Consider the following 26,072-nt stretch of genomic DNA (forward strand, 5'->3'; position numbering starts at 1 on the left):
GAGGACAAGATCAATAGACGGGCTAAGCCCTGGTGACTTTGTGCTTTTCTCATTTTTTTTGTTCTCTCAAAAATATGTCAAATGTCTTTATTTTGTAAAGCGTTGCCTTACAAAAACATCAAAACACTATGGCCATATTTAACTATGTGTTGGATAATGCTGCCAAACAATTCTTTTACATGTACAGTACAGGCCAAACGTTTGGACACACACAACACAACCCCGTGGCCCCAACCCCAATTAAAAAGGCAAGAAATTCCACTAAGTAACCCTGACAAGGCACACGTGTGAAGTGAAAACCATTTCAGGTGACTCCCTCATGAAGCTCACTGAGAGAACACCAAGGGTTTGCAGCGCTATTAAAAAAAAACATAAGACATAAAATATGTCTATAATATAAGACATACTTAGAGTTATTTCACACTTTTTTGTGAAGTATATAATTCCACATGTGTTCATTCGTAGTTTTGACACTCCACAATGTAAACCTTTGACCTCTACTGTATAATGAGAACATATGAAAAACATTGGAATAGTGGAACCGCCTCCGCTTGAACAAAACCCATTCGGTTGGTCAGATGAGTTTGGGTTTTGAAACAATTGTTCACATCGGAAATAACAGAAATAGAAATAATCAGTTCATACTGTTTTGGCAAACTATATAAGAAGAAAACGATTGTTGTTTTGCCACATGTACAATGCACAGCAAAATGTGTCCCTGCATTTAACCCATCCACTTGAAGAGCAGTGGGCAGCCATCGTGTGGGTCGGATGTGGGTCATACGTCAGCATCTTGGTCAGTGAAGCATCCATGTGTGGGTGACCCTGGGGGCTATGTGGGTGACGTGTCTTGCCCAACAGCACACAATAGCAGTGAGTGGGATGGAAGAAGCGGTATTCTACCCGCGGGTGGTCTCCTGAGCCACGCCGACACACAAATTTAATAATATAAGACTTTCTCACTAGAAAAAAAGTCTGAAAACGGCAAGTCTTCCTATAGTCAGTGTCCAGAGATTTATCCATCAAGCATTTTCTCCCCAAACGAGTCACAGCTTTTCTTCTTGTCACTCACATACATACCAGTGTAGTGAAAGACCAGAGAAACCTCTGGGGGAAAATGTGTCTCCAAAGGTGTGTTTTAGCAAACAAAAGAGGAGGAATTAGGATGCTTTAAAATCCTTTAAGATAATGGTGAGAGTCATCAAGCAATGTGGTATCATTTTTTCTTGGAAAAAAAACACATATTTTGTGTTTTTTTGTCTTTAAAAATATTTTCGAAAAACAGTTCTTGCAAAAGAAGAATGCCTGTGAATATTGTCATTCATCCAGGTCATTGTATTGTCAGGGGATCGGATTGATTGCAAACTGACTGTTCCGGTTGTCTTCAAAGACGTTTCGCCTCTCATCTGAGCAGGCTTCATAAGTTCATGCTCAAAGACTACAATAGGTGGGACAAACACGAATCAGACTACATAGGACACCTGTAGTCTGAGAACTTGGTGCATGATCCAGCGTATCTATCCTCTAAAGGAGGAGGCATGTCCAGACAGGGATGGTTTGGCCTTTGGGATACACTGGGGTGGGGCCTCTGCCCGCCAACGATGGTCGTTTGGGTGGTATCACCTTTGTGAGCATCCCATTCAGATGTAATGGTGGTCACTGACCCACCTGAAACCAAGGTGGCTGTTCCTTGTTTGTTTGTTAGAGGCTAAATGATTTAATCTTTTAGGAAGGGATGAAAGGACAGCATTGTATGTGGGCGAAATGTGGTGCCGCAGATGATTTCTCAACCTTAAGGGTGATACCACCCAAACAAAAATTGTTGGCGGGCCCCACAATGGTCCCCACTCCATTGTATCCCAACGACCATCATTTGACACCACAAAAAAACAAACTTTTGTGACTGGTTTGCTCAAATTCCAATGATGTATGCTTACTGACTTGCTCCTGTCTTTGCTCCATATTAATAGCAGGTTTCACATCACAGGACCCTGCCGGGATACGAGCTGGAATGGGCCCGACAATGTCTCCCCATATGCCTCCAAAGAGGCTGACAAGTAATAACATTTCCAAGGCGGCAAGAGTCCCAGGCAGCAATGCAAACCCTTCAGTAATTACTGCTGTGGGCTAGTGATAGTGCTGCCAAAAAACCTGCTTTAATAACAAGAAAGTGCTGAACGGTTCACACATACAAGAAAAGAGGTAAAGGGAAATAATAAAAAAAAGGGTTTTTACTCTTTCCCCAGTAGAAAGTGATGGTAATACCAGAGGGAATGAGTTGGATGGAGGGAAAGTGATGATGGGAATTAAAACAGACCTTGTGTCAACAGAAAAACACGAGTTCTCTGCGAAGCCCCAAAGCTTTGGGTACGTTACAGCGGGCTGGCTGAAACATAAACAACCAGCTTTTTGTTTGCCTTAACGTAAGAGATCCAACACACCACCGCCCCTACATACTCTCACTTTATACAGTTAAATTGGAATATGTGGAAATGAGCTAGCGCTACTGCTGCAAACCTGCTGGGCCAAATGAAGGACTGTCTTGTTTATTAATAAAGAAACAAGTCAATAATGCGGAATGCACGATTCTTAAGAATCCTTTGTGTGTGGAATTGATTGTTGATGAATCGTGTCTTGAAGCAATTCAAGCAAAATGGAGGGCACTACTTGGCGCTGTTGAGCCTGTCTCAACTGATGTTGATACTGTTTAAAGAGAAACATCCAGAGAAAGATTCTCCCATCCAATTTAAAATACTATAATAAACAAACAAAAAACAATGAAGTCATCTGTCTTAGCCCATAATTTCGCTGCCTTAATGAGTTACCTACTAGATTTGTAAAGTCTGTGCTGAGCAGTTTGTTACCACAACTCACTCATCTAGTTAACATCTCATTGCAGATTGGGACATGTCCAAAGGCCCTAAAAACTACCGTCATTAAGCTTCTTCCAAAGAGGAGCAGTCTTGATGCCACAGTACCAAATAAAAATATCGGCCCATATCAAACCTGCCATTCTTGGCAAAAGTCTTAGAAAAGGTTGTACACCAACAGCTTGCTGACTTTCTCCTCTCTAACGATGTGTTTGATACTTTCCAGTCAGGCTGTAGGCCCCACCACAGCACAGAGATACTGTAGCTCTGATCAAGGTGATAAATGATATCCGTCTGAACACAGATGCAGGCAAAGTCTCACTTTTAGTTCTGCTAGACCTAAGGACTGCCTTTGACACAGATGACCATGTGAGCTTCTAAAGAAGTTACAAAACTGGGTGGGAATCTCTGGTACTGCTCTAAACTGGTTCAAGTCCTATCTGGAGGACAGGAAGTACTTTGTTGGAATTGGTAACTGTGTCTCAAAGGAAATGGTGATGACTTGTGGGGTTCCCCAGGGGTCAAACCTGGGACCCCTATTGTTCAATCTGTAAATGCTTCCTTTAGGCCAGCTAATACGTGGCTGCAATGTGTCCTATGCAGACGACGGCTGGTGAACGTGGTCCTGCAGATTTACTTTGTCATTGCATCAAACAGATCAGTGTGTGGATGCAAAACAACTTTCTCCAGCTAATCTCAGACAAAACTGAAATCAATGTCTTCGGCCCACAGAAACAAAGAGAAGTGTTATGGGCACCTTGAGATGCTTTCTCTAAAACTTAGTGATCAGGTTAGAAATCCAGGGGTAATAATGGACTCAGATCTGAATTTTAACAGCCACATTAAATCAATAACATCATCAGCTTTTTACCACCTAAAAACATTGCCAAAATCAAGGGAATAGTGTCTAAACCAGATTTAGAGAGACTAATCCATGCCTTTGTCTCCAGTAGGCTAGACTGCTATAACGGCCTTCTCACCAGGCTCTCTAAACGGGCAGTAAAACTGTACATCCAGAATGCTGCTGCTCGAGTCCTGACTAGAACCAGGAGATATGACCATATTAGTCCAGTACTCAGGTCTCTGCACTGGCTTCCTGTCGACCAGAGAAAAGACACAGCTCTGCCTGTGTACAAGTCTTTTCATGGTCTTGCACCAAAATACACATAAAGCCAAAAGCCACATAAACCATCTCAGGCTTTGAGAAGCTCAGGAAGTGAGCTCCTGCGTGTGCCCAGAGTCAGGACCAAGCACGGTGAGGATGCGTTTCAGTTTTATGCTGCCAAAATCTAGAACAGTCTTCCAGAAGGTGTGCGACAATCCTCAACCTTGGCAATGTTCAAATCCAGGCTGAAAACACTTCTCTTCAACTGTATAGATTGACAACTGAAAGTATTTCATCTGCACTGTTCATTTTGAACTTTTGTTTTTTGTTTTATGGAATGATTTATGGACTTTTATGTAATGATTTTAGAATGATTTTATGTTTTTATGGAATGATTTTATTAAGAGATTTTACCCTTCTTTTCTGTAAAGCACTTTGAATTACCTTGTGTACCAATGTGCTCTATAAACAAACTTGCCTTGGCTTGCCTATAAATGTCCGTCCCTATCGTCTAATATTTTAGAATCAATGAGTGTTTAAACAAACACAAATACTGTCACACTTGTCCTGAACCAGCCACACAGTTTGGTGTTAAAATGCTTTAGCACAGCAAAAACTAGAGGTAGAACAATATAAGGAAGACAAACACATCGACATACATTGTACAAAAACTCATGACCACATAGAAGACGTGACTTTACAACAACATAAAGCCCTTTGCTAAAAAGGATGATGACACAAAATTCCCCAAGTGCATGAAATAATGATAAAATAAAAGGCTGCAATACAGTTTGTGACACCTAAGTGACAAGATTAGGACGAAAATGAGACACATTTTGCTGGTACATCTTGAATAATGTATTGTCATGTAAAATGGCAGTGGCACATATGTCAAAGTCAATACAGCAGCTGAAGTTCAACAAACCATAAATCCATGGCTAACGCGCAGCAAATACCAAAAAACGTTCAAAAAGAGCACCCCTGAATTCTGCATTGTTCATAACTAATCTCTCTCACTTTGCACTCCTATTTCCTTTACTCCTCCAATCCAGTAATCCATTTCCTAACAATGCTCACTCAAATGGACTGGAGCACATTTATTAGCCCGGGGAGAGAGCTCCATCAACATCTTTTTAATGAAATCCTGTGAGCAGCCTCCTGGATGCCTGCCCAAAGAGGCAGAGAGACGAAGACTGAGATCAAGATGAAGAAGAGAAAAGAGTGGTTGGGGTAAAAAAAGAAAAAAAAAAGAAGAGAAGAAGCATGTTGAGATGTTGGTTTGGAAGCCACCAATGGGAATGTGTGGCAAAGAGATGGACGCAGGTCTTTGAACACATACATACGGTGTAAAATCGCTTTATGTATCGCCATACAAGTCTGGGAATGTGTTTCGATTCTTCAATTATTCCCATTATTGCCTATAAAGATAAAAGCGGGGAGATGAAATGGTCGCACAGAGCCACTCTGACCCTCTATGTTAAGTAAAAAAAGATTCAAATATGTGCTTCGCTCTGTGCCTCCCAAGGTTAATTTTTGCTCGATGATTGACAGGCCAATAAACGCCATTTTTGGACTTGAGAAAATGTCTTCCAGATGACCTCTACTGTTGGTGGTCACACAGCAGAAATGTCCAGTTGCTTAGATTTTTCTGCATAATAAATTCTATACAGTATAGTTTGAAAGTGGTTACAAAAGGCTTGTGCTTCTAGACGTTATACGTCAATTGGTTGAGGCCAAGGTGCCACACTATTTACATTTACTTTTACAAAACACATTGGAATCTGCTGTTTGTGTTCATCAAACCAAATGAATAGCATATACAATCGTCCCTCGTCCCTTTGCACTTCCAATTTCGCAGCTTCACTCCATTGCTGTTTTTCAAAAATATATTTTTTATATATAAAAATATATAAATCATGCTGTTTTCTGGTTAAATACATCCCACTATTAGTAAAAAAAAATATGCATATTGAAACAAATCTTATTTTTTGCCTAAATTAAGCATTTTTAAGCATAAAAATGGCAAAATTAACTAAAATGCAAATATAAGGCATTCAGAAGACGCACTCAAGACACTGTGAATGATATGTAGTATTCTCCACTGGTCACTCGGTGTCAGTAATGTTCGGTGAAACACACATACACAAACACACACACACCTGGCTGTATCGCCAAAACAACAGGCGTTTATTGCAGGTTTGAATTATCTCACAACTGGCACAACAATTCCTAATAAAAACATGGGCTACTGTTGCGGCCATAACCCACGGCAACCTAAAACTGAATTCTCACCCCTGACGTGACTTCCTGTCCGCCTGCCACTCCGCTCCCCCAATGAACACATTTACAGCAACACACATGAGCACGAGTCTTATTTGATATTGAATGGATTATTTTCGCTTATGTCTACTATATTGGGCAATATGAGTGTAAAGGTGACTATAGGGGTGTTAGTTAGTGTCTAGAGGGCTCTAGTAAAATTTAAAAAACATATTTAGAAGGTCGTAAACAGGTGCAAGGGATTTTGAATCATTCTGTACATGTGTTAAATTGCGTTACATTTTTTAGATTTAGATTAATAATGATAATGGATTAATCTGCGAGTTCATTTTGACAGCCCTAGTTATTTTAATCGCCTCTTACAACTTACAAGGGACGCACACGCGCATACCGCTGCACGAGATGAAACCAACACCCGTAAATCAACAACTTCATGTTCTGTTGTTCAATAAGGTTGAAAAACATTGATAATGTCGCACATTTCCGATGACATAAACCTAAAAGCTCAGTTTTACCCAGGAACGAATAAACACTCAGTCAGAGGTTTTGAAAATCTCCACTCTGGCTGGACTTTTGCATCATGGCCAAATTACGCAAATTAGACAATGACATCATTCAGCCGTCAACAGGGCCGTCTCATATTTGGTTTAATAATGTATTTTTGTCCAGAAATCTTTGGTTGAACTTGAAATTGCACGGCTTTATGGGCATTCTATTATGGACTTTTCAGTGTTTAAGTGTAAGCACGAACTGGATGTTCGTCTCCGTCGACTTCAACTGGAGCATCATCATCATCAAGAGCGACAACCTTAGAATAGTGTCTTAGAATAGTCGACTATTTTACGATTCAATTCGTAGGAGTCGGATCTGACTATCTATCTCGCCGTCGAATCATATAAAAATGCCATGCGTCAAGATTGCACCATTCGCTGACTACATGGGGGTGGCACACATTTTTACAAAGAATGTCTTTGCTTTGTTATAAATAGCCTATTTTGATTAAGAAAAACAGCCTAATTTGAGTTAATAAAGAATTCCAAATGACATATGACCTATACTTACCACGTACTAATAAAAATCACCCTCTTTAAGTGGTACAATGCAAAGGAGCGCTAGCTTTGAATGCTACCAAGAAAGTCAACATCAACGGATTTATTGGCTCATATTGGCAACCAAAAAAAATCATCCCAAGTGTGTAAGTATTTTGAAAAGTGCAACAACCAACAGCATATCATTTAAAACAGGCAAGGCTCTTACGCCAACTTCATGTTACATCCCGGAAGTGCAAAAAATGAGGCTGCTAACTCAGAGTTTTGGCGAGTTGTTGTTTTTCAAGCCATGTTGTTCCTATTTCATGTACGCTTTTCTCATGTGTGCCGACAGTGACTGTGTTTCAGTTTCGTTCCGTGTCACTCATACATTAAGGCGCTGTTGCCGCACACCGACCGTGCTTATTTGTTTATCTGAGTGTTTTAGCCTGTTTCTTTGAGGTGGAAAAAGTCGCACATGGCATCCGTTTATTTGTCGGGATCGCCATAGCACTGATCTTTGTTTAGTCGAGGACAGCCTTAACCCCCGAATGTAAGCTACCCAGCCTTATTTCATTTATTCCGTGCTAATATCAGAATGACCTTGGCCTTATAATTCATTTACAGCCTGTGGAAAATAGGCGATTACACTCCCATAAATTAGTTTGATCAAACTGGAGCACAGTCTTAATGGACCTGATTTTTTTCCCTTGTATGTTTTTACGGTGGTAGTTACTAGGCAGGAATGAATAATGACAAAAAAGAGCATTTAACACAGAGCCTGGTCAGGAAGTTTTTACATTTTTGAATGGTGTAAAAAGTAAAAAGAGCAACAGCTCAGCACAACACGAACAACTCAATTAATAAAGAACCAATTATTTACACACATGAACTTTACAGAGCATAAATACAGTTAATTGCAGCAGTAGCTATAAAAGACCACCAGGTGACAACATGACTCTGCAAAGTCCGTTACGTGTCAGCCAGGCATCTTCAAGAGGTGAGACGTTTTCTTTTATTTTTGTTTCACTTAGCTTCACTGTACATTTGTGTACAACTATCCACTGACCAACCATATTCAACGCAACAATCAAAATGCAATCAAACAGGACAACTCCAATCCAAAGCACGATCGGAATACTTCTTACTGTGTTTCAGGAATTCAGTTTCCAGAAGCAGCGCTTTCAAGCGTCTACCGCGGTGGAAAGGCCAGATTCACATCACGTTCAGCCACTGCGCTGGTGAGTCATGCTTATCATGAGGAGCGTGTGGTGGAGTAATAGGGGGTTGGGATGGGAGTGGGGGAGGGCGTCTCTCCACATGTGCTCGGCTCAGTCGTTTAAACTGGCAGATGAATGTTGGCATCCATGGTGGTCACAAATGCCGTAGTTTCGAGTCGGCCCGTGCTAACAGCAGACGGGAATGACAGCGAAGCCATTGGATTTGAATACATGATTATAATCAGGCCATGCAACGCCTGCTGGAGACACTTAACGCTGAATTTATGTTGCACTGGCGCACGGCATACTTTTAACCTCATCGACATGTGTAAACAAAGGCAGCTTTTGAACTGGAGGAATAGCCTGCGGAGAGTCTGGGCTTGTCAAATTTTAGCGTGAGTGTGACTGACAAGAAAGGGAATAATAATTTTTTTTACCTTTAACCGCAAAATAAAAACATAAATAAACAGCAGGACAACTTCGTTAGGTTTCTTATCAGATTAATTCATGTCCAACTGTTCAATAATGATTTACATAGTTTATGATGTCGTTATGAGCCTAAACCTTGCATATTGATACCCAAAAATGACTTGTCACATGGACACTAACTTGCACTGCCTAAATAATAAGCAAGGAGAAAAAAATCAACAAGCCAGCATGGAACCCAGAGCCAAGAGAGAGGGAGAAATGATGCAAATAGCAAGCAGCCAAGTGACAGCAAACAGCAGCACATTTCACATCGTGAAAGCAGTGGAGCGCAGCGGAGAGAATGTCGATCGGGTCGAGCGGGGATTTGACGGATGAGCTTTGTTGCAGGCTCTGTGCGACCTCGCCTTTCAACCTCTCTCAGCCTCAATGACACAAATACACATACTGGCACACTAACAGGGGAAAAAAACACCTGGAGGGGATGGAATGTACAGGTCATACAGACGACCACGTATCCATATGATCTTCCATAAGGAATGTGCCTCCAGTCTTGTAAGCAACATTATCACCAGCACCACCAATATAATACGTTGCCCACCTTAGTTCAGAAAACATCTGGGTGTGAATTCAGCTTTCTCTTGGTCTTTTCGGCAGCAGTTATTGCAAAAGGAGGGCCAGCCTCAACAAGAGGAAGAAGAATGTAAGCGGGGTCATCATAAGCCGGGCGTCACTTTTGAATTACACCTCTGTCATTCAACTTAGTGCTTGATAGTGATATCGTTTTTACGTCTTAATATTAAAAGTGGTTAAGTTGTTTGTACACTTGTGTGACAATTAACAATGTAAAAAGTGAGGCGTAATCCACCTTTGAATTAGAGTAGATCCCTGCCTGTTCCCGGTTTGGCAGTCGCAAATTTAATTCCTCCGCTGTAAATTGTAATGATTTATTTCTTTAAAAATGGTAACTCAACTCGATAGTGGTGTGCTCTGATGGCACTATCTGCAGGGGGGAAAAAGAGTGCTGCAACTATGCATCCAGCAGGTTTTGTAAGCACAATCCTTTATACAGTATGGTTGCAATCGTGTCTTCATGTGTAAAACTGAGGTTAAAATGCGTTTCAAAACTGTTAATAACTGTGAGAGGCAGTTTTGGCAGCCAGTTTGCAGTTTTTCGGCATTCGTGTGGAGGGGTTGGGGTTGGGGGTTCTTGGAACGTAACCCCCGAGTTAGCGTTTGTTAGCGTTATTATTGTCTTCGTAGGAACACTGGTTAACTACTTTTGACACTTGTGTGACAATAAATATTTTAAGATGGTTTTGGCAAATTTGGGATGTAAATCCCCTTCAAATTACACTGCTGTCACACAAGTTGTTTGTCTTACTATTTCAAAATGAATAACATTAAATGCTAACTTCTTTCTACACTCGTGTGACAATTAAGAATGTTTAAAAATAAAACACGTGACGCTTATTTGCGATGTGTATCGCCTTTAAATGATTATTCTTTTAAAGCATCAATGTTAACGGGGGTTAACTTCTTTTTACACTTGTGTGATAACTCACGTATAAAAAGTGAGATGCCCGCGGCGCATCTTTGCCACGAAACACCTTCAGCTAACGTCATCTTTCAAGTTAGTAGTTGTTTGTGTTATTGTTTTTTTTTTAACGTCTTAATGTTAACAGTGGTTAACTTCTTTTTACACTTACAGTATATCACAGAAAGAGTAAGCTGGGTGAGACACATTTGTGATGTAACCTCACCTTCACAATAACAGTGATTAACTTACGTTTACACTTGTGTAAGAAGAATGTTGAAATATGACTTTAAAACATAAAATGTTATGTGATGATTATTTCTATTATTTTCTTAGGGCAAATCTACTGAGTATCTACATTGCTAAGGAAGTGTGCTTCAAACCAAGCAACCAAGAAAGGAACTCAACGTTTACTGTAATTTCCGGTGTATAAGCCGCACCTATGAAATTTAGAGGAAAAACCAGATTTGTTCTCACATAAGCCGCACTGGTGTATAAGCCGCACACATATCCACTTCATAATGCGGCATATTGTGGCGCACGATTTCACATGACCTTAAACAAATGACTTCAGCCAAACTAGTGTAGTCCAAGCATTATTTGATCAGCCACATTAATTCCCACCTTTGTGAGCATCCTGCAGAGTGAGCCCATGTCCACATTTAACACCAGCAGGTCTTCAGTCCCGACCATGATGTGCACCACACACACACCACAGGCACGGTAAACTGCTGTGCCAACAACTGCATATAGAAACATTAGAAAAGCAGTAGCGAGGAATGAGGTGATTAATTTGCCGGGGGTTGGAAGGAGGTCGATGCCAATGTAAATCACGGCATGTTAGCGCAATTTAATTTCCTGGATTCTCTCGGCCTTGTCCCGCTGCACCAGCCCGGCTTGCTGATTGGTTTGCGACAGGTCATAGCTGAGGAGCTCACTCAGGGAAGGGGACCGTGGATAGCCTAATTACAGTGCAGCACCTTGTGTTTAATGCGCAAATGTCTCCTTGAGCGTGTTTGCATGTTCACCTTAAATACATTAGGGCGGTGGTGTCCAAAGTCCCGCTGTGAGGCTATTTGCGCTGCTCATTTTTTTTTTGGCCTGCGGGATGTTGAAAAAACACCGAAAATGATCTGCATTGCAATATTACAAAAGGTAATTAGGCCACACTGAAACGAAAACAATTAAAATGTTATTAATAAACAACAAGCAAATAAAACAGTTTTAAAAATGTCCGTCATCTACAATTATAATTGCCTTTAAATGACTCAAAACTCATTAGAACCTTGGTTGTTGATACTAATACGTCCCAAAAAGTCCAAAAAACAAAACATACAACGGTTTCCATGGGAAATCATTTACCCCCATTTAATCCGTTCCAGACACTCAGACATATGAACAAAAGAATAAGAGAATAATTACAGTTTAAATGCAGACAACAAAGTTAAATACATATAAATGACTAGTAAAATGTATAAATGAACATTTCACATCACTATTATAGAAGACTTGCCTGCATAGCGTATGATCAGGTGATTGTACGCAGACTGCTGGCACCAGCAAGTCATACAGTGGTTTGTACAGATAAATAAATACATATTATGAGGTTCTCAATCATATTATCGATTCATATAAAAAAAAAGAAGTAATTCCTCCCCCATGGGGCTCATGACAGAAAAATAATTGAGAACCACTGGCCCAAAGTGGTTGCTTGTCTATATGTGCCCTGCGATTGACTGGCGACCAGTACGGTCCAGAGTGTACCCTGCTTCTCGCCCTAACTCAGCTGGCATAGGTTCCAGCACACCCCGGCAACCCAAGTAAGGATAAGCGGCATAGACGATGGATGGATGGATGGATGGATGGATGGATGCATGGTCTATAGTGTCCTAACTGAGACGGAGTGACCGACGTGTGGATGCTTTGTTTGGGCACTGTTTGGCCATATGATAACCGAGACAGTGTCCAAAAACCGTGACATTTGTATTTATTTATTATTATGTTATGTATTTGTTATTTTTGCCAATCACAAAAACCAGTGCATACAAAAACTGAGGTGACTTTGTCCAAAAAACAAACAAACAAACAAATTAAATACATAATAATGAAAAATATTTAAAATGATAGTATAGAATAGTATTTTTTAATCATCAGGAAATGTCTTAATTCATTACAATTTTACATGAAAAAATAATTGAGAAAAATGTATATTTATCTGCTTAGCTAGCATCTCTTGACATATACTGTTTGTTTGGTGAAAAAAGTTCAGACACCCCTGCATTAGAGGGAAGATCCGAGTGAGTCCTAATGAACTTTCATCACAGCGCAATGTGAAGTCTAAAAAAAAGCACTTATTGAAATGACATTACATTACACTGGCATATTGTTGTCTTTAAAACACATATTAAAGGCACTATGGAGAAATAACAAAGTAGTTTCTACCTGGACATGAAACACACACTTCTGTATAATTTATCTGTGTCTTCACCTTTATTTAAATACTAACTTTATTTTAAGAACTCTCTTTTTGTACCTGCAGGCACTGACTCACAGGCTATTACCTGCATGCTTTTGATCTGTGCTTTTGCATGTGTCAAAATACATCACAGAGAAGTCCTAAAATAGGTCCCCTTTCATTGCACAAGGTATTAATATTCATGTCCTTTCATAATATATACAGAATTACCACAGAACTACCAATATGCGGTATAATCAGAGCGTAAAGAATGCATCATTTGCATCACCTGTCCCTGAGGCAGTTTGAGGTAAAAGGTAAAACATTCTTAGAAACTGGTGAGGGCGGTGAAATGCATGATAAGACTCAGTGAACTAAAGTTAAAAAGTTACAGTATAGTGGAATATACAGTATTGTATATGGTGCATGCCATGTGGTCTGCAAAGGCATTGGAATGATACACCACACTATAATTGGCCTTTTTACGTTGCTTGCATGCGACGTAAACATGCGTAAGTCATTTGGGGCTGAATGAATTATGAAATACTTAAATATTACTATATTGCACCAATATAAAAAAACACATTGAGGGCAATTAAAGGGCTAAGTCAGGGGTGTCACACTCGTGCCATGGAGGGCCGATACACTGCAGGTTTTCTTTCCAGCCAGTCACTAAAGCAGGTGATTTTAATGATCAACACCTTCAGTTTGAGGGAAGGAGCTCATCAAATAAATCACCTGCTGAAGAAACTGGTTGGAGAGAAAACCTGCAACGTCTCGGCCCTCCAGGGCGCGAGTTTGACACACGTGGGCTAAGTGAATACCACAGGTGGGCGCTAATCAGTGTTTCGCAAGTCTCAAGTCTCGAGTCATGTCTCAAGTCACAACAAGACAGGCCGAGTCAATTCCGAAGTCATAGGCTTGAAATATTCCAGTCCTTACCGATCACGTTAGTTGAATACTTTGAATGGGGACACATTTTGCTCAACACATGTACTGAAAATGATTTTAAAGTATGTTTGAGTCATAAGACTAAAGTCCGAGTCAAGTCCCAAGTCAATTTATGTCAAAGTCCAAGTTGAGTTGCAAGCCGTTGATGATGTTGTCAAGTCGATGCAAAGTCATCAAAATTGTGCCTCGAGTTTGACTGAAGTCCAAGTCACGTAACTCGAGTCCACACGTCTGGCGAATACTATATGGACAAAAGTATTCGGGCACCTGGTCAGTACACGTCCAGGAATTACATGAGTGCGGGGTCATTTACAAAGCTGCTCAGGCTCAGTATAAGAAGACGCCCGCCATATTAACCCGAATACAAAAAGTAGTTTTTTCCATCTTCCATTAGGGGTCTAGAGAGTTATCGAGATGTATTCATACAAACAAACAGGTAACGCCAAGCAACTTTTCCATAAGCACTTCACAGTGTTTCCTCCTGTCACCCACACAGAGCAGGGTCCTGGAGAGATGCAGCAAAATCTCATTTTGATATGCATCGGCGATGTAAATCTGAATGACGAATAAAGTCTGTCTCAGTGTATAGCTGCACAGAGTCACCTGATAGATGAACCAAACAAGCTTGTTTGCGCTAAAATATCAAGGCAGACTAAATACTTGATGAATGTCCAAATAAATACACACAAACTCCCTCATATTTAAGCAAATTCAGACGTGCTGGGAGTCCTAATGACGCGTGTTGCATGTTCATGAGTGTGTTTTTGAATTAGGAAGAGGAGAGTCAAGCGATGAACTAACGATGGCTGCTAATAATTACAGATCTGCAGTGTGGAGGAGCTAATGAGGAGCCAAAGCCTCCCATGATGCCCCAGAAATAATGAATGATGAGTGAAAGATAAGGAGGGAGGGAGGCAGGCAGGCGGAAGCGATGGGAGCTGTCAGTTGGAGAGGGCGCCGCGCCCTTTGGTTTCTGTGCACTCTGGGCATGTCAACGAGAGAGCAGCCTTCCCATAGGAGCCTTGTCTCCTCACTAATGAAGATGTGACAGGAGCAGAACTGCAGCCCATGACTGCAGAGCATTGGGGAAGCGGAAGGTTGTCTTGAAATAGAATTATGTAAAAATGATGTGACTGACTTGCAATGTTAATATAAAAGAATTAAAATAATTATGAGGACACTTATCTAGAATCACAGTGTACTCACCAAAGAACTGGTGTAGCTGGGATCAGAGGTGTCCTCCTGCAGGTAGCGCGACAGGCCGAAATCCGACACTTTACACACCAGGTTGCTGTTCACCAGGATGTTGCGTGCGGCCAAGTCTCGGTGCACGTAGTTCATCTCAGAGAGATATTTCATGCCGGCCGAGATCCCGCGCATCATTCCCACCAACTGGATCACTGTGAACTGACCATCGTTTTGCTGCAAGACAAAAAAAAGACATTTAGCTATCATCTCAAGTATTAGCGTAGCTGAGGCAAGGAACTACATTTGGTTACCTCAATCAAAATGGACGGTAGACACCTCTCCCAAGGCTAAACAATTCTAACTTGTATGCTTGCAAGTTTCTCCCCGACAAAACCCTCAATGTTGACGAAACATTGAGGAAGAGGAAGCCAACTGTTGCTCAAAAAGTTGGACTTCTGGACATACTGAAGAAGGGCAGAAGTTACGCAGCTATAGGGCGCCATTACGGAATGAATTCATCTTCGGTTGGAGGAGGAGGATGAGGACGAGGAAAATAGAACAACAGCAACAATATGTTTTAACAAGGATCCAAAAATGCTTCAGCAGATTTCACTTACTGCAGGTTATTTTGAGAACCTATCCCCCATAATAAACAAGGGGCAACTGTATTGCAGTAATCCCTCGTCTATCGTGGTTAATTGAATTTTTGTAAAATAGGATTCCTTACTTTTCATAGTTACAGAATAGAAAACCTGTTTACGACCTTCTAAATACATTTTTTTAGAAGCCCTCTAGACATAACCCTAACACCCCTATAGTCACCTTTCACTCATATTACCCAATATATTAGACATATTAAGAGTAAATAAGGCATTTAAGAAATAAATAAGACTTGTACCCGTGAGTGTCGCTACAAATGTGCTCCCTAGGGGAGCAGAGTGAGTGGCAGACGGGAAGTGACGTCAGGGGTTCATCTTGCCGTGGGTTACACCCGCAACAGTGGCCCATTTTTTTATTAGAGATTTTTATTTGGGATTATTGTGCTTGTTGTGAGATAATTCAATCTTGCAATAAAAGCCTGTTGTTCCGGCGATCAAGTCTGGTCATTGTGTGTCTGACCGAACATTACAGTAACATTACTGACACCTACAGTAGTGACTAGTGTAGACGACTACGTCATCTGTGAATGCTTCTTTCGAATGCCGTATATTTGTTTTTTCATTTAATCAGTTTTATACTTGACAATGCTTCATTTAGGCAAAATTTAGGCATTTCCCACCCCTCACTATAGGTAATCCTGTAAACAGTCAACCATTTGCCTGAAACGACTTCTTTGGAGGAAGTCATTATGTAATGTATAGTTACAATGCGCACTCTTGAGTGGTATTATTTTCTCTTGGCATGCTAAAAAAACAGCTTGTGTTTATGCCACTTTTGACACATATTCTTGACGTTTTCTGTTGATGTTTTCATCAACGTTCAAATGGCATAAAAGCAGCTCCATGGGAGTGCTAAATACATCATGATTATTACCATAGCATGGTGGTATGCACTGGCAAGATAACACAAAGTGTACCTAATGTGTACATAAATGACCATTTACCACATTGCCTTTTGATTCATATTCGTTCAAAGGAATGAATTATGTCTACATCCTTTCCAATTAACTAACAAGCCTACTTATATTCATTAAACAGAATGATGTTAGTGCATTGTTCAATTTGGAATTGCTTTTCTCTTTCTAGCGTGCGGGCTCAGTGAGCATTCCCTCCCTTCTGAGGAGCTTTGAAACCCCCACCCCCTTCCCGCTTGGAACACAGGAACAAATACGAGGGGGGAAGCAGATCGATGGAAACACAAGTCGGATGTGGCGGTTAGCAAAGCCAGCTTCAAAGAGGCCCTTTAAACCGGCCCCAGATCAAAGTAGAGCCGAGCAGCGGTCCGTGAGATTGAAGGGGAAAAAAGGTGAGTAGAATTTTGATTACCTTTCTTAAGATAAAGGGAGGAAGGAGTCCATTGATAGTTTGGGACGTTAATAATAGAGAGTTTAAAATGAACCGTTACCATAGTCATTCTTACTCAGACACCAGCTGATACCTGCATCACTGGTGTGTGTGTGAGTGTCAGGAAGAAAAGCTCTGGCACCACCTGTTGATTTGCGTGTATAAATCACTAGACCTCGGACTATAAGACGACTTTTTCAAGGGTCAATATGTTAATATATCTTCACCAATCTTGCAAGCACAAAGTTAATTTGATCTATTGCTTTGGATTTGTTGGTTGGTTTGTTTGTGGGCATGAAAATGCAAACATTTTAAGGGATATGTTTTAAAAAGGGTGGTGCATCAAACTTTTCTGCAAATGGAAGACTTTGTATTCCCTCAAGTGGGAGCAATGACCCACCAGATCCAGCAGATGGAGCTGTGGTGAAAAACGCAGCAGTTGGCATAACTGCCACCTACAGCACATATCAAACAACAGTATCAAACAACAGTTTTCGGCTCAGCAACAGTTTCTTTTCGGGTACTGACTCCAATTACTGCCAGTTAAAAGCGTCGCATTAAGGAACTGCTCACCCTTAGGAACGAGTCGAGGGCTCCGTTCTCCATAAACTCTGTGACAATCATGACAGGACGGCTTTTGGTAACCACTCCCTCCAGGCGGATGATGTTGGGATGGTCAAACTGACCCATGATGGACGCCTCGGACAGGAAGTCACGTCTCTGCTTCTCGACGTAGCCGGCCTTCAGTGTTTTGATGGCGACAAAGATCTCCCTCTTACTGGGCAGCTTCAGGCGGCCCTTGTATACCTCCCCAAACTCACCTAGAGTCGAAGAGTAGATCAGGGTGTCATTTTAAAACAGAAGGAATGATCATTTGCTTTGCATCCAATTTCCACTTGTTTATTCACTTATCTAATTCCGTGTCCCTGTCTATGTATTAATAAAATAGACTCCTCATACACCGCATTGACCGGAATATAATGATTCTTTCTTTTCCGCTGAAAAGACAGGTCATGCTATATTTGGTTTCTAGAGATTTACACATTCAACATATATATGATTTCAATGATCTTAACAAAATGTTGGCTCTGAGTAGTGACCGTAAGTAGTAGTGAGCGAAAGGACAAGATCGTGGGTACAAGCGGCCGAAATCAGTTTTCTCCGAAGGGTGGCTAGGCTCTCCCTTCGAGACCACTGTCATACGGAAGAATATAACTGTTGCTCCTCTGCATTGAGAGAAGCTAGATGAGGTGGCCCGGGCATCTAGTCGGGATGCCTCCTGGACGCCTCCCTGGGGACGTGTTTAGGGCACGCCTGACGTCGGTAGGAGGCCTTGGGGAAGACCCAGGACACAATGGAGAGACTATGTCTCTCAACTGGCCTAGGAATGCCTCGGGATGCACCAGGAGGAGCTGGACGGAGTAGTCGAGGAGAGGGAAGTATGGCTTCCCTGCTCTCGTGATAAGCGGAAGAAGATGGATGGAGGGATGGATAACAACATTTTTGCCTTACATTGAAGGTCATCTTATATTTGGATCAATATGGTATTAATGCATTCACCAACCACTTTCTCTTTAATGTTCCCAACAATCTGACTCACTGAAGAGCTTAAAGACATTCCAAGTAGCCACATATTCCTTTGTCAACCTAAAGTGATATCCCGATGTAAACAAAATCTTAATTCTTTAATCAGTTAGCCTATTCTCCACTGTCCTCGCTTTGCTACTTTCTCTCACCTTGCTTGCTGAGTAGGCCAATCAAGAGGAGCTATTCCAGGCCCAAACTCATTACCAGGCCTATTTTGGCCTCAATAAAAACCCTCACATATGGTGTCAGCAGTAAAAAAAAAAACCTCATCTGGAAAAAAAAACTACTTACCTGATCCCTCTTAAACAAAGACATAAAACACAATTATTATCATTCAATCATTACAAGAAAGGTAGAACATGATTAAAATGAACTGTAATCAGATCCCAAGCAGAGCATGTGCAATGTGGGGCAGGGCTGGAGCTATTTCCAATACCATTAGGTCCCACAGTAGCTGGCCTACATTCAGCTGATGTCCATGGATTCACCAAAACTGGCTGGCTTTGGAACCTTGACTCACTTTTGCTCTACCACAAAGATACAAACATGAAGACACGACATGTAGAAATACATGAAAAGAAACAAAGTGACTATACCTGCACCGATGACCTCCTCGATTTTAACAGTGGAGACATCAATCTCCTTGGCAAACTCGTGCACGGCTTCATTGGGGTCCTCATATGTAAAGGGGTCGATGTAGATCTTCATCCCGGGGGAGCCTGAGAAGTGGGTCGGGCAGCCCAGTGGGGAGGGGCAGTTAGACATGTCGGCTCGCAAAGAGAGTTCTAGAACAACCAAGCAGAAGAAGAAACCGATCTCTTTCTCTTTTTTTCCCATTTGGCTGATGTGTTGTGTTAATGGCTGACTGAATGCAATTGACCTTCAGATCGTAACTTTAATTACACTGTGAAAGAGTAGTACATCCCATCACTGCAAGCTTTTAGCAGTATTAATGAGGATAACTAAAGTTGATATATGGTTCTCCTTAAGATGAATGCAAGGCTACTACTGGATGGAATTTATGATTATACCACACATTGGACATACTGGACAGTATAGGTAGGGGGTCAAACAGGCAGTTTAGGTTCCATGTAAAGACATACGTTAATTGAAGAATTCTTAGTTGGCAAGGGTGAGGCAGTCTGTACCTCCAGCGATAGATTTACACTGCAGGACTAAGGGACCAATTTCGATTAAGTGCCTATATCTGTTTTTTTTACTGTCAAGTGGCCCATATCTGATATTGCTGTGTTGATATTGACTGAACACCTGAACAACGCACATGCTCACACACATAGCCAAAACAATGAATAACATTGCTAATTAATTAACTTTCTGCACTTCATTATGTCTCCCAAGAGTGTGACGGGCTCTTCTGGTGGAAATATGCCACGGAAAAGAAAAGCCATCACCACGGAAGTGAAAATTAACATCATACCTCTAAGAGAGGGAGAAACACCTACCAAGAACAGCAGCACTTATGGTATTAAACCGTTTAACTGTCAAGATCATCATTAAAGATATAGATTGTATCCTTCAGCTAAAGCATCTGCTCCTATGAAAGCAGCGATAATAACTTACCACACTGGTCTTATTGTCTCATTTGTTCTCCTGCTCCTTCTATCATCTCTCATCTAATTCTTGTATTTCATCTACTTTACTGTATTGCATATGTCCTTCATGTGTTCTGTGTACAGTGTGGGTGACTTTGGAGTTACTATAGGTATAACATCCGACTTACACCTAAACTCGACTTACATCACAGTCCAGGAACGGAACTCGTATGTAACCCGAGGAACACCTGTATTGAGTTTTCAAATTTTGGAATTACCAACCTGTCTCCAATTGGTTGAATGTCATAACTGTTGAGTGAATTTCAGAACATATTTTCTCTAGTTTTACAATGTCCTTATTGTACAGTGCAACCTCAAGGGAGTAAAAAAATCAGCTTAGGAAGGGAATTTGACTTTGTAGGTTCTTCTGTATGAATAAAATAAACCAGATAGGAAGAAAAATGAAGGGACAGATGAGGTAAATGTAGACATCTTTTTCCACTCTCTGGCAGTCTCTACTCTTTGATAGTGCTAGAACCAATTTTCCCCGAATGCCTTTCCAGACAAGCTCATAAAGAGATAAAAACCACTGCACCATCAGCTTGCCTTTTATGCCACTCCTCGATAGGTGAGTTCAGTTCCCCGGACTGGCAAACAAAAGGCCAGATTTCCTGTGTTGACAGAGCAGGCGGGCGGGCGGGCGGGCGGCCACGCACTTGTAAACCCATTCAATACACGCCACCACAAGATGGACATTACCGTATACAAGCAGATGTCGAATCATCGTTACTACAGTGGGACCCGGGGCAGACCTATTTCCTTGAGCGTGGAAAAAACCCCTTGACAGTCATGATTTGAATAAACCCATCTCCATCAAGTCAATTTGGGGCCTTTTTCATTTGCATAACACACATGGCGATGGAGGGCTCCCAAGAGATGGAGATGAAGATGAGATACGGTCTGGTCTTGGAGGGATCAAGGTACCTCACCTCCATCTTGGCTGAATGCTGATTCTGGTTATGGCACTAATTGCCTTGAACCCTCCCTTTCTGTGTGAACCTAATTGCTCATTAGAGATTCCATTCAGATTAGATTCAAGGTAATCCATTAGGGTTCATAGCTTTGTATTCTAAAAAAAAAAAAAAAAGGATTTCATTTATATGTGTTGCCAAGCAGCAACAGCACCGGAAGAAACATATGGGGACACAATCAAACCGATACCAGCATGCAACATACATAACAGTAACCCATTATTCTCTAATCCACAACCCACTTTCATATATTATTTAACATCTAACAGCTCTTCACTCCCTTTTAACCGCAGTCATCTTTTTGATGGCCATTTCATAAATGAAACAGCTTCTTTCTTAAATATTTCAAAAGGCCCTCATCTGAGTGTGTGAAGCAAATGTATCCAGAACGCTGTTCTATTTTTTTCCCCCCAACCATATAAAACAACAGCACTTCCGGCAGGGAGGTTCATGTTTGCCGCAGAGACTCCCTAGCCTAACTCATGACATAAATGCATATCGTTTCCAATCAGATGGATGGATTATCCATCCATTTGATTGGAAAAGATGCTTAAACAGCAAAAATAACCAAACAAAAAACAGGCTCCTGATTTGCTACTTTATCTTTCTATGAATATTTTCAGTGAACAGGGCTATAAATTGCAGTTAACTGCATTGTACTTAACTGTGTTATTGTCACCGATGTCCAGCATTTACCCCGCTATTAGTCTGCCCTACTCATTTAGTAAATGGCCCTAATGTGGCTGCAAATCAACTGAACAACGGTCATGCTTGAAGTAATCTATTACAGCCCCAATGGCCACAATGTCATTACTGTGAATTTTGTATACAAAATACACTTTCTGGCAAATACTGGCCTCCACTCTAATAGACACCATGCCTCAATTAATTCTCAGGTGTGTTGTGCGATTAAATACATGCCCCACACCAAATCGATGCCTCATTTCATCCTTTCACAGATATAACTAACAGGTCAGTGGATGTATGATTGTTAATAACAATTAGTGTTAATAACACTGCCAGCAAAGCACACATTGCATGTGAAAAGTTTAATAGTATTTTAATAATATCATAAATAACAGGTTTCATATTATTTTTAAAATTAATTTGGTACAAATAAAGGCCCCAAATAAATGCCCGTCTCCTAATAGATGTCTGATACTGTCTGAAGATCAATAAACAAAACCCACGGCCATGATATGACTTCAGCTTGTAATGAGCAATGTTCCGTGGGTTTATTATGCTATTTTTACATCTTTGCTGGATTCAAGCATTACAGCCTGTAGCATTATGCAGTGAAGACGACCGATTCAATCAACATGCAATAATAATAACTAATTTGGCAATTAGCTGACAGGGAGTTGACAAGAGGAATAGCGAGCGCATGCAGAAAAATCTAAAATGCTCAAGCAATATGACAAGTGTGCAAGTAAATCAAGCAGAGGCTGCTTTGCCAGTCCACACATTCAGTGACTAATCTGAATTTATCACTGCTGCATTTCAGGTGTATTACTAAATTTGCACAAGACAGCATCTTTCCTGAAGCCATCCCATTTGATGAGTTGGAAATGAAGACCACTCACCTAATGTGTGGACGGAAAAGGAGAGCTTTTTGGAGCATTTCACCCAATATCAATTGATTTAGCATCTCTTTTTGTCGTTATTGCACTGAATACTGTAATTACCAAACTGTCAGTCCCATCTTAGACAGCAATGCATGAAGCATTGCGAGATTGGAAGGAAGACAAAAACTGAATGGGACTTCTTATCAGTAAGTTCACATATTTGACGATTGATGACTTTGATTCCATTATTGTGTTCATGGCATTTTGATTTGGGCAAAACGGGCTCTTGTAGCCCGTGGCAGCTTTAATGAATCCTGCTGGCTGTAGTGCAGAGAGTGTTTGAAACACTGCTGCGTCAGGCACGACAGAGCTCTAAACCCCATGAGTGAGCCGCATGTGCCCCAGTATGGAGGGCTTTCATTGGATGAGGCGCAAAAGTCATAGGTGGCATTTAGTGTGCTTGTGTGTGCGTGTTTTTCTGAGCGTGTGAGGATCTTCCGGGCTCCATCCCATCATCAGTCAGTATCAGGGAAGTGCTTACAACACAACAGAGACACGGCCACAGTAGAGCCTTGACTGACTGCCAATCAGTGTTATCGTGCAAGGAAAGGAATTGTACAACCGTGCTCTTTACCATCACTTCTGTGCAAATTCCACTTATTATTTACTATAACAGGAGCGTCCAAACCTTTTCCACCAAGGGCCACATACTGAAACATGAAAGGATGCGAAGGCTACTTTGATATTTTGTAAACCAACACATGTACTGTAGATATGCGAAGAAGTGAAATATATTAAAAAAAATGCATCTCAGCTTTGTGATATAGGTCAAAGGGTGTATTATTATAGTATGAACTTCGGTCTTTGCGCTGTTTTCCCCATTTTTGCTGTTTTTTTAAATTTTTTATTTAATACTTTTTCACCAACCTAATTTTCCAAAAATTACAACTTCATTTTGTTTTGTTGTATTACGGCTTAAAAAAAAATATGACGTAACAAATTGTTTGCCCTCTTCCAGATTTCTTATTTTTGTGTTTGTTTGTCACACTTAAATGTTTCAGGTCATCAAACAAATGTAAATATTAGTCAATGACAACACAACTGAACACAAAATGCAGTTTTGAAATGAAACTAACGATTATTAGGGGTGAAAAAACATCCAAACCTACATGGCTCTGGTTGAAAAAGTGATTGCCCCCTAAACTGGTTGGGCCACCCTTATCAGCAGCAACTGTAATCGAGCATTTGCGATAACTTGCAAACACTCGTTTCCATGACGGCATGGTTCACGTGACAGTTACTGTTACTGTACAGTTACTGTACAGTTACTGTAGTACTGTTAATAACAATAAAGGTTGTTTAGTTGTTTTTTTTTCTTACAGCACTGTGGAAGAATTTTGGCCCACTCATCTTTGCAGAGTTGTAATTCAGCCACATTGGAGGATCTTTTAACATGAACTGCCTTTTTAAGGTCATGCCACAGCATCTCAATAGGATTCAGGTCTTTTCGACGAGGCCACTCCAAAGTCTTCATTTTATTTTTCTTCAGTCATTCAGAGGTGAACTTGCTGGTGTGTTTTGGATCATTGTCCTGCTGTAGAACCCAAGTTTGGTTCAGCTTGAGGCCACGAACAGATGGTCGGACATTCTCTTTCAGGATTTTTTAGCAGACGGCAGAATTCATGGTTCCCTTTATCACAGCAAGTCTTCCAGGTCATGAAGCACCAAAACAGCCCCAGACCATCACACTACCACCACCATATTTTACTGTTGGTATGATGTTCTTTTTCTGAAATGTGGCATTAGTTGTACGCCATATGTAATGGGACACACGCCTTCCAAAAACCTTTGTCTCGTCAGACCACAGAGTATTTTCCCAGAGGTCACGGGGATCATCAAGATGTTTTCTGGCAAAACTGAGACTAGCCTTAATGCTCTTTTTGTTCAGCAGTGGTTTTCGTCTTGGAACTTTGCGAAGTAGGCCGTTTTTGCCCAGTGTCTTTCTTATGGTGCAGTCATGAACACTGACCTTAACTGAGGCGAGTGAGGCCTGCAGTTCTTTGGATGTTGTTGTGGGGTCTTTCGTGACCTCTTGGATGAGTCGTCACTGTGCTCTTTGGGTAATTTTTGTTGGCCGCCCACTGCTGCTAAGGTTCACCACTGTTCCATGTTTTCGCCAACGGCTCTCACTGTGGTTTGCTGGAGTCCCAAAGCTTTACAAATGGCTTTCTGACCGTTTCCAGACTTTTCTTTTGTTTCTTTCTGGGGTTTGGGGGGTATGTAAGATTGAATTTTTTTTCTCCCTTAGTAATAAAAAGTTTCATTTAAAAACTGCACTTTGTGTGACAAGTGTGACTAAAATTATTAATCATTATAAATTATTTTTCCTTATAATATTATGAGTTTATTGCAAAAGTGTGACTTTTTTCTTGTTACAATATGACTTTTTTGTCTTAATATGTTGACTTTATTCTTGTAAAATTACAGCTGTTTTTTCAATTTCTGCTTTTTTTTTCCAAATTTTCCAAATTTTTCCAATTTTCCAAATATTTCAACTTTTTTCTTGTAAATTTTTTTTCTCATAATATTATGAGTTTATTCCCATATTGTACCTTTTAAATTACAACTTTACTTTGTTGTGTTTGTTTCTCATATTACAACTTAAAAAAAATATTTATTGATTTAATATTTCAACTTTATGCTACTAAAATAATGTTATTTTTCTTCATAATATTACAAAGTTATGCTCATAAAATTACCACTTTTCTCGTTAGATTACAATTTTTTATCTTAATATTTTCATTTTGTTCTTGTAAAATTACTGCCGATTTAAAATTTTATTTTATTTTTCAAAGTTTTCTTATTAAGTTATATTGGCCACAGGCCGCAAATGGCCCCTTGGCCAAACTTTGGTCATCCCTGCACTACATAGACAATAATGATTGTGTGTTGAGCCCTTTTCTGTTGATAGTAAAACTATACTACTGTACAAACTGGGCACTGACTCCTCTAAAGTTACTCTAAGTTTCATTTCCATAGTATTGTCCTTTGAGAAGGAATGGGCATGACCCATTCGAGGACTTGAGCCATAAGCCACTGATGGATACCTTGGGTCCAAGACATTTTAAGTTAATGGACTAACAATTATGACCAATTTGTGATAGTTTATTAATGATAGACTTACCTCTTCCTGTGCTATAATGCTGCAGCTTGTCACTGTAGACGGCCTCTTTAGTGTAGGCCCTTTTCCTAATGGATGACAGACAGCGTAAA

At 40.6% G+C, this 26,072-nt stretch overlaps 1 protein-coding gene across 3 annotated transcripts in view; it reads right to left on the bottom strand.

Annotated features, from left to right (window-relative positions):
* Positions 1–26,072, bottom strand: part of LOC129176555 (ephrin type-B receptor 1-B) — a 210,154-nt gene that overhangs the window by 11,114 nt on the left and 172,968 nt on the right. Inside the window, exons 9-13 of one of the 3 annotated variants that reach the window (XM_054766698.1) lie at positions 25,984–26,048; positions 19,247–19,435; positions 17,637–17,884; positions 15,079–15,294; positions 1,886–14,944 (exon numbers count right to left, since the gene is read on the bottom strand). In XM_054766698.1, coding sequence (XP_054622673.1) covers positions 14,906–14,944; positions 15,079–15,294; positions 17,637–17,884; positions 19,247–19,435; positions 25,984–26,048 — 757 coding nt within the window. In that variant the 3' untranslated portion in view covers positions 1,886–14,905. Of the gene's footprint in view, positions 1–1,885; positions 14,945–15,078; positions 15,295–17,636; positions 17,885–19,246; positions 19,436–25,983; positions 26,049–26,072 lie in introns of those variants that run through there. The other 2 variants (XM_054766697.1, XM_054766696.1) reach the window with 2 other exon arrangements.

Source organism: Dunckerocampus dactyliophorus, chromosome 2, assembly GCF_027744805.1.
Source record: "Dunckerocampus dactyliophorus isolate RoL2022-P2 chromosome 2, RoL_Ddac_1.1, whole genome shotgun sequence".
Lineage (NCBI taxonomy): Eukaryota > Metazoa > Chordata > Actinopteri > Syngnathiformes > Syngnathidae > Dunckerocampus > Dunckerocampus dactyliophorus.